The 9,720-nt window shown below is 49.2% G+C and overlaps 1 protein-coding gene across 4 annotated transcripts in view; it reads left to right on the top strand.

The window, feature by feature from the left end:
* The first annotated feature begins 416 nt into the window (after positions 1 to 416).
* CRY2 (cryptochrome circadian regulator 2) overlaps positions 417 to 9,720 on the top strand; it is a 34,384-nt gene continuing 25,080 nt past the window's right edge. For 3 of the 4 annotated variants that reach the window (XM_049647608.1, XM_049647615.1, XM_049647619.1), the window contains exons 1-3: positions 417 to 1,024; positions 3,626 to 3,757; positions 8,560 to 8,668. In XM_049647608.1, coding sequence (XP_049503565.1) covers positions 789 to 1,024; positions 3,626 to 3,757; positions 8,560 to 8,668 — 477 coding nt within the window. In that variant the 5' untranslated portion in view covers positions 417 to 788. The remainder of the gene's footprint in view (positions 1,025 to 3,625; positions 3,758 to 8,559; positions 8,669 to 9,720) is intronic. The other variant, XM_049647630.1, reaches the window with a different exon arrangement.

The following is a 9,720-nucleotide window of genomic DNA, read 5'->3' as shown; positions in this document are numbered from 1 at the left end:
ACACCAGGGCACTCCCCCTCCCTCTTTAGAGTCTGTCACTTGCAAATGCCAAAGAGCTCCACAAAGATAAAAGTAGAGCTTTGTGGATAAAAGGAGAAGCTTCGGATTCAGAATAATCTGGGTGGGATCATTTTATTAGCTTTATGATACAAGCAAGTGACTCCACTGTGGCAGCCTCAGATTTCTCTGCCTCTAAATTGAGAATAATAACAGCTCATTCACTGAGGTCTGTTGAGTGAACACAACCGGGCTGCGTTAAGAATAGTGAATGAGATAGTCTATGTAAGGATATTATCACGTTGCTTGATATATAAAATGGACTCAATAAATGGTCGCTGTAGTAGAATGTTGCAGATGATGTAACAGAGGTAGAAGCAGATGATGCTGGTTGAGTCACTGGCTGGAGTCATAGCAATTCCCCACCAGCCCAGACCGCTTCCAGCGGCAGGTTTAGAACAGGACGCATGTGAGAAATCCGCTGGGCCTCGAGACTCCTTCCACGCCCAGACCTCTGCAGGGATCTCCAGCCTGCGTCACCAGCCCAGCCCGGCGCCTCCAAAGCGCCCGACCGACACATGGTGGGAACGTGAGGGGGCGGTGCCGGACTCGGCGTCGCTGGGCCAATCGCCCGGCGGGAGGCGCCCAACCAATGGGAGAGGGACTCTAGGGCCTCGGGGGCGGGGCCACAGTAAGGAGCGGCGACGTCATAGGTCACTGGGCGGGCCGGAGGTGGGGCCCGCGGCGCCGACAGAGGCGGAGCGGCGGAGGCCTGAGCAGTCTGAGCAGTGATGGCGGCGGCTGTGGTGACGGCGGCGGCGGCGGCGGCGGCGGCGGCGGCGGCGGCCCCGGCGCCGGCAGCCGGAGCGGATGGCGCCTCCTCAGTGCACTGGTTCCGCAAAGGGCTGCGGCTCCACGACAACCCCGCGCTGCTGGCGGCCGTGCGCGGGGCGCGCTGCGTACGCTGCGTTTACATCCTGGACCCTTGGTTCGCGGCCTCCTCCTCAGTGGGGATCAATCGTTGGAGGTAAGGGGGTCCAGAGCCGGGTCGCGGGGCCCCGGGGGCAGCGGCCTGGCTCCGAGGGCTCCCGCGAACAGCCCGGGTCGCCTCCGCCCCATAGACAGGGAGGCTCTGCCCCTCAGTCCCCGCGGCCGGAAGACCCCGGCCTGCGGGAGGTGGGACAGGGAGACGGAACCGGGTTTCCAGAAGGGAGAAGCCAGGGCTGGGGAAGCAATTCGTCATCTCAGTAATGGCCTGGGTGGGCCAGGGCTCGACCTCTGACGGCCGCGTTCGCACTGTGTGTTGGCCCCTTTGGGGCCCCACAGCATTCCTGCGGGACAGAGATCGTGCTCTCCCTCCATTGATCAGGGACTCCTGAGGCCTAGAGACACAAGTTGGCCTGCCCAAAGACTTGGCAGCCAGGGAGTGGCAGAGCAGGGACTCCTGGTCTAGGGCTCTTAGGGGTGTGCTCTGGGAGGGGAAGAAAGCAGATACTGTGATGTGAGGGCAAGGACGGGTTTCTGAGTCCTAGTGCACCAGGTGCTCTGGCCTTCTTCAAGTAAAGAGCCCATTGCTGGGCTCCTGAAGGTCATCTCTAAGCTGGCTTGCTTGAATTCCCTCCACCAAAACCTTCCTGCCTCTGGAGGTGTCTAGAGACTCTGGCTTAGCATTAGATAAGGCAGGTGCAGTCTACCCTTTATGATAAAAACGCCAAGGGCTGGTCCAGGTAGAGGCACTTTGTGTCCTGAGCTAGAGAGCCTGGCAGATTTTAGGCCCTCATTAAATCACTGTTCGATTAATATCTCCATTCCTACAGGGCCTTTGACTTCAGGATTTAACTCGGGCATGCGAGCTGCCACGTTCCAAATGCTCTGGCTTAGCATTAGATAAATGCTAACCCATTTTGGAGAATTCCCTCAGCTGCTAGCTATGAGCTTGCTAGGATAAAAAAAAAAAAAAAAAAAAAGAAAGAAGGAAGGAAGGAAGGAGAAGCAAACAAAGTGTCACTTGTTTCCTCCTCTTCTCATGAGATTAATTTTAAAGGACAGTTGAGCCTCTATACATTGGATTTTTATCCACTGATGCGCTGAGGTTAGGGAGCAGGATAGCTGTGATATCAAGGAGACCCCTCTTTGATGATTCCCAGGAAGATGCAGTCGACAGAATCATGGGGAACGATTAACAGATAGGTAGCTGATGTCTTTTCTCTGTAACCAGGGTTTAAAACCAAGAGGTTTTGAGACATCGTGTACCCGTCTCTCTTTAAAACACCCCGCAGCTGTCCCTTGGTTTGTTTGCGTTGCTCTGGGGAATGTTTGCCTGTGGCCTTGTTGCACGGGTGGGCAGCGTTATCCCCAAGATACAGTGGCTGTCAGCTCACCATTCTTTTCCTCTCCAAGGCATGTGCCCTGCTAGGAGAGTGAGTGCCCCTAGCAGTGGGTCTATTAAATGCCCCCTCCTGCCCCATTTATGTAGAGAGAACAACTAAAGATAGTCCTGTGGAGAGCCTGCCCACACAGTTTTCAGGGCTGTTCTATTGCTCTGCCTCTGCTCCAGTTTCTATAGATAGGAGGTTGGGTTTGACAAACATCCTCAAATGACCGTCCCTAGTATGGACGTTAAACAAGGCCTCAGACTTTGCCACTCTCCTTATGGCAGTGTGCCGATTAGAGCATAGTAAATACAGTCTGACCGCCTGCTTGCTGCGTGGTCATGAAAGAGGTTTTGTTTCGTTTCGTTTCGTTTTGCCGGATATTGGGGGACATCGCATAAGACTGCTGACACATATGTGGTAGTGGAGATTAAAACTCAACACCAAAACCGCTGCTGCTGTTTAAATGCAGGTTTGCTAGGATCTAGGTGTGTATGGATTTTTGTGGGTCACTCTTTTGTGATTGTGCTTTTGAACAAGTGAAGGAGAAGAGGAACGTGCTAGCTCGCATGCCCGAGTTAAATCCTGAAGTCAAAGGCCGTGTAGGCATGTAGATATTAATCGAACAGTGATTTAATGAGGGCCTAAAATCTGCCAGGCGCCGCTCTGGGTGCTGCTGGGACATAGTAATGAACAAGCCATTGTGGTGTCCAGAGCTTCTGGAGCCTACATTTTAGTGAAGGAGGACAAGTAAACAATCGCGATTCAGGAGAACTGAATGCCACGAAATAAATAAAATAGGGGGACAGACCAGAGCAGCATCTGTCTTGCTGAACATGGGAATCACTAAAAGATCTTTAACAGATGCCTGGACTTCCTTCTCCCCCAATTCTGATTTAATGGTTCTGGGTTACGGCCTGGGCATCAGGGTTTTTAAAGCTCTCATGTGCAGTGAAGCCTGAGAACCACAGGCTCAAGCCCGACAGCTTGGGAGATATGTTGCAGCGCATTGGCAGGGAGGCTAATTAGCTTTGGCATTCAGAAGGAAGAGGTGAAAAAACACAAGACAGATCGAATACGATAACTGCTCCTGGACCTGGAAGCAGTCGCACTGCTGCCACCCCCATCGTACACTTTGCTCCCGTGGTCAGATCCAGGGCAGAGCTGTGGGACTGTTTTACACACTCGGTTGGGGGTTGGGAGAGTGATGGAGCCAGCCGTACCTCTGCGTAACTTCAATATGTGTAATCTTCCAGCGGCTGTTTCTGGCTCTGGGAGTCGTCTGGGAGGACTGTGCTGCAGCATAACATCCAGGCTCTGCAGATACTTCAGTTGCTGCCTCAGAGAAGCCTCCCGAGAAAGGGTGGGCCGTGGGCCATCTGCAAGAGGTGGGGGGAATCGAGATCTGAGATTCTGTTCTCTTCCTGCACTTCCTACACTTACTCCCGCATAGCATTTTCAGCAGATGAATCAGATTAAAATAACCGTGAATGGCACTTTCTAAGAGTAAAACAGGACAGAGAAGGGCAACCAAGAAATCTGTATATTTATTAGCATAGCAGAAGGGCTAGCCTACTCCTTGCCTTGGTGGTAGTGGGAAGTTGATGGGCTAATTGTAGCTCAATAAGCCTCAGGACTTTTTTTTTGTCAAGCGCTAGTTGGCTTAATCCTTTGCCATTTTCCCCAGCCCTGCCTTCCCCAAATTTGCTGCATTTGGAAGGAGGTTCTGCAGTGAGGACCACCCAAAAAAAGGGGGGGGGGTGGTAATCAGCTTCTGGATTTAAAAATGGGTATTGCCTTCCTCTTGCTCCTGCAACTTAGATCAGGTGTTGGCAACAATTCACTAAAACCTTTATTTAAATCATTTTCTCCCTAGCTCTGTGCTGCAGGTGCATTCAGGAGCTTCTGGGACAGGGGGAGTTGGTAGAAATATGATATAAGCCTGTATAGTTCAGAATTAATAAGTGAGGTGAACTGGAACCTCCCCAGCATGCCTGATGAGAACAAGTGTGTCTCATCCCAGTGCTGGGAGCTAATCACTGTGAGACTGTCGATTTAGCCGGTTCTTCCCTGGAACTCGGTCAGCAAGCAGGGGATTGAGCATTGTAGTCTACTGGGGGAGAAATGTGAGTTTCTCTGAGCTCTTCACACTGGTATCCAAGCAAGTCACATTACTGTTCTGCTTCTGAGGAAATGTTTCCATTTGCCGGAAAAGGGATAAAAACCTTCATCTTTCTCTCAGATAAAAATATATTTATTCTTTCCTAATTTCAGAGTGATGGTGAGAGATCAATCCCTGCTATGGATTGTGGATTTAGGTTATCCTTTTCCATGGGACTTACACTCTCTGACTTAGGATAAATTAATTTCTATTAATATCCTAGGTAGTCAGTCTGGGCAGGCCTATGATATCATCATGTAGTTAGATAACCTTGGCTTGAAGCAGAGGAATTTGGTCAAGGGCAATCTGGACCCAAAAAAGAGTTCACCGTCATCCTCCCTCCTCCTATTAACAACAAATAAAATATTCCTCAACACAGAATCTTCCATCTCTGGGGAAGGTCTTCTCTAAAAATCCGCCTGTCTTATTCTAAAACGCTAGCCCCATGGAGTCCCTGAATTACAGAGTCCTTTCTGTATTTTTGGAAGTCCCTGTTTGGCCTTCTCCAGTTCTGTCTGCCTCTAGCTCCAGAGGACTTACGTAATATAATTCAGTTGCACGTGTTGTCTAATCCTAAGGGTGAGCTTTAACTGCTCACATAGGACCGTGTGCTCTAAATTTCGGCCATGTGAGCTCAGCTTAGAGCTGCCAAGGGTGAGCTGCCAGCCCCAAACACTGGTATCTCCAGTGCACAGGCCAGTTTTCTTTAGAGTCCACCCTTATTGGAGTAAAGAGAAACTGGCCATGTGGAGAGGAGGGCTCTAAAGGAGGGCAAAAGGCCCAAAATTCTCTCCAGTGAAAGAATGGACACACCGGCCCCAGTGAACCTTTGCCCAGTAGCAGTGCAGCTCCCTGTTTCTTTGGTGTTACGCAAAGCTGTCACCTGGCAGGTGAGGTGAGCCACCATAGCAGTGGCTTCTCTTTCTCTGGCTGCCTGGAGGCTGGGGCTCCTGGGGGCCTGTTGCCTCTTATGGGGGCCATCCTGTAAACCTCCTTCCTGGAGAAGCCCTGTAGGGCTGGACTCAGGGGGGAAGTTGGAAGTAACAAAGCATATCTAGAGCACCAAAGAAGAGGCAGAAACCAGGATCTCAGAGAAAGTTTAGTAGAAACAAATTAGAAGCAAAGAAAGGCAACTTGTAAACAGAAGCTAGAAGTGAAGTTCAGCTTTCTAGAACAGTGCTTGTGAAACTTTAGTGTACAAAGGAATCACCAGGGGCTCTTGCTAAAATGCAGATTCTGATCCTGGACGTCTGTCTGGGATTCTGCATTTCATCAAGCTTCTGGGAGATTCACAGCCATTGATCCTCAGAGGAGCAAGGATCTGGTAGCAAAGTTGTTGGCTGTGGTTCTCCTTGACGGCTGCGTCTTGAACAGCACAGCCTCAGCACTCACATCGTAAGTCCTGGTCAAGAAGCAATGGAGCCTGGCGGCCTGGTTTGAATTCTGGCCACTCTGTGCCTCGGTTTCCTCATCTATAAAATGGGAATAATGATAGTATCTACCTCATAGGTCAGTTTGAGAATTAAATGAGAATATGTATGTAAAATAAGTAGACTGGTGCTGGGTTCATTGTAAATGCTCATCAAATGTTAGTTGTTGCTGTCATCATTATTATCATTTGGTTGCTGAATTCAGAATTGGGCCTTCTGCTTCCTGCTTCAGCTGTAGACATCTCATGTCAAAGAAGAAAAGGGCTCTCGTGGGGTTATCTTCCTTGAGAGCCGCTGCAAGGAATCTCTCCTTTCAGTAAATGAGGTCTGGAAATAAAGTTCTGTAGAAACAGCTGGAAGCTAGCTTTCGTGTGCATGTCAGCCTTATTTATAGCCTCAGACTGAAAGCCTGTGCAGCCTGGGGGACTGTGAAGGAGGAGGCCACCGAAGTGCATGGCAAGGACATTCCTGGGAGCCGCAGACGAAGGACCTTCTGCCCTGAGGTTGTGGAATTTAGGTCTCCAGTCATCTGCAGCATTCTCGCTGGCAGGGCCCAGGTTTCAGGTGGCACGAGGCTATTTACATCGGTCTCTCCTATCTTCCTCTTGAGAGGAATGGTGCAGCCTGGGAGGAGGCCGACACAAGTGCGTCACTCCCGGCTTAGCTTTCCTTTTTTAAGGGCGTCAGTTTTTCAAAAACAGAAATTCACAGAGGCGGAGCTTTGGGTTTGCATGAAGCAACAGTCTCCATTCCCATCGCCTTGGAGAGTCTCTGCTAGCTGGCATGATGCTTTGGGCTGAGCCCAGGACTCTGCTCATGCTGGAATCTGGGCCTGTGGCATTCGCTGCCATGGGAGTGTCATATCGCAGACGTCAGACTCAGCAGTGGGGACTGGTTCTAGTTGGCAGCCTGGGAACGGTGGCTGCTTCTCTAAGTCTGCAGTCGTCAGGGGATGTGATCTGTGCTGCGGAAGAGGCACAGGGTTTCGTTGCGTTCAAAAAAAAACCTAGTGATTTCCGTCATTGACAGAGATGGGTGGGAGATACCAAAATATAGATAGCAGTGGTATCTGCGAACCAGGCTGACCTGTCAGGGCTTAGTTCCTGAGGAAGATCAGAGTGTCAGTGAGTTGCCTAAAGTCAGGTTTGTGTTTGTCAGAGAGATTCCGAACACATGAGGTCTGGCAGCATCTCAGCCCCTGGAAGAGTGTCGGGCGTGTCACTAAAAGGCTTTAGAAATGGGGCACAGGTTCCTATCCCAGCTTTGTCACTTAACGATTATGATCTTAAGCAAATTAATTATCTTCTCAGTGTCTCATTTTCCTCATCTATAAAATGAAGATATTTCCCTTTAAAATGTATTGAGAGAATTAAAAAGAAAACACGTCAAAAAGCATAACAGATATATAATAACACAATGACATTGTTTGTCTCTGTGGAGGGGAATTAAATCCCTCATGGACAAAGGGGAGACTTTTTACCGTGTAAACTTTTTACAACTTGAATTTTGAATTACATAGTTATCTTTAAAATGTTGATTTCATTTAATTTAAAAATAAAACACATGTCAGGGGTGCCTGGCTGGCATGCGACTCTTGATCTTGGGGTTGTGAGTTCAAGCCCCATGTTGGGCATAGAGATTACTAAATAAATTAAATAAACTTAAAAAAAACACACACATGTCATAAAAAGGTATTGATAGATTTCTCAGAAAGGTGGTTGTGCCTAACCGAACAGTAAATAAATGTTTGCGGTCACATCATAATAATAAATAGAACACCGAAGGCACTCAGCAAATGCTTTTTCCTTCCCCGTGGTGATCCAGCTCTCAAGACTAGGTCTCTTGAGTATCTGGGGTCCCCACCCCCAAAAGCATGTGAGGGTATCCTATAGAGAAGTACCTTCTAAGGCCTTCTCTCTCTTAGGGTGAGAATCAGGCAGCTGGAGGCCTGGAGAATGAACCACCTGCCAAACAAAACCCTGAGAACTGGGGACCCGCCCAGGCTGTGGGGGTGCGGAGGTAGACAGGTGCAGCCCAGAGCATGAATGCACAAGGCAGGGGTCCGATGGGCCCGGGGAGGTAGGGTTTTCCAGGGCTCTCTCAGTTTTGTTCCTCTCTGGTAAGACCTCAGGCTTCCACACAATATTGCTCTTATTTTTCAGATGGCTTTCTCCCCTGTTCTCCCTTTTGATTTTCACAGCAGCCTTACAATGGGTGAATATTCATACACAGGGCCCGAGGCTGCAAGGGAATAAGTGACTTCCCTCAGATCCACAGAGAAACAGCCCGAGGAGGAGCAGCTCATATCTGTCCCAGCCTTTCTATAAGCCAGGCACTGCACTAAATGTTTTTCACACATTATTTGATTTTCTTTTCTTAGCAATTTTAGGAGCTCGGTACCAACATCAGCTCCATGTTCCAGATTAGAAGAAAAAAAGCTAAACAGGTTAAGTAATGGCTGGAATAGTGCCCGGGTCTCTCTGGTCCTGGTACTAATGATGCTACTTGTTCAGCATAGTGTAAGCTTCTCCCTGCTTTGTTAGGAAAAAGAATGCCTCTTCATTATGTCACCTCTAAAAGGCCTGTGTGGGTTCTGCAGGTTCCTACTTCAGTCTCTGGAAGATTTGGATACAAGTTTGAGGAAACTGAACTCTCGCCTGTTTGTAGTCCGGGGACAGCCCGCTGACGTGTTCCCAAGGCTATTCAAGGTACGTGTGCAGAGTCCTAGAGAAGACGGTGAGATGCTGTTCTCCAGAGTGTCCCCGCAGACTGAATGAGGTGATGTTCTGACTGAGAGAATGGAACCGGTCAGCGTGCTCTGACTGCTGCCTCTAGGGAAGTTGGGAGCAAAGCCAATCAGCTTGCCGACAGAATGGAAACTGTGTTAAAGGAAAAATTCTGTGAAACCACTGTCTTGTTGGAAAGTTCCCAGCTCAATCCAGACAAGGGATGTGGCAAGTTATTCCACCCCGGATGCCACTGGCTTCCTTAGATGTTTTCTTGGCTCAAGCCAGCAAGATTTATTAGGGCTCTTCCTATGCCAGGAGTTTGAAGACAAGTTTTCCTTTTTATTTAGCACAGGGTGTTTCCTGTCTTGCTGTGTTCTTGTTGGGAACAAAATCAGCCCTTTTGAGGGAGCTCCCTGCCTCCCCTGGGGCAAATGATTGATACAAATCTTCACTTGGGTACCATGTAGGCCTCTGTCTGTTCTATCAGGTAGCCAGTCCACTTGTCCCCACCCCCAGCCGCTTTCTTTTTAAAGCACATTTCAAGGTCCAAACAGAGGCAAAAGTACTCACGGACAGAGAGCTCTAGGACAGTCTGTCCTCATCCACAGCAGGGCAGGATTGTTTTTATGCCCCTTTCCACCCCAGCTCCCTTCCCTACTCTTCCTGGGGGGAAAGACCAGAGGAGAGGTCTCATGTCAAGATAAGCAGCTTACTAAATACCTTCTCATTCACTTCACCTCCCCGCATCCCACACACGTACACACACAAATCACATAGTGCTGAAAATAGCGTTCATTGAGGGCAGACTATGAGTCAAACAGCATTCTAAGTGTTTTACATGTATTAATTCACATAGCCTCCTAAGAGTACCTGCTGCTGTCCCTGTTCTATAGATGAGGGAACAATAACTTCATGGTCATGCAGCTAAGTGGTGATCTAAGACTTGAGCCCCACTCTCAGACTCCAGATTTGTGTTCTTAACCCCCACACCGTTAAACACATGTGCCTCGCTTCTTGCTCTGCATTGTGTC

Source organism: Panthera uncia, chromosome D1, assembly GCF_023721935.1.
Source record: "Panthera uncia isolate 11264 chromosome D1, Puncia_PCG_1.0, whole genome shotgun sequence".
Taxonomy (NCBI): domain Eukaryota; kingdom Metazoa; phylum Chordata; class Mammalia; order Carnivora; family Felidae; genus Panthera; species Panthera uncia.
Note: the sequence above shows the minus strand (reverse complement) of the source record. Positions and strands in the feature narration are given on the sequence as shown.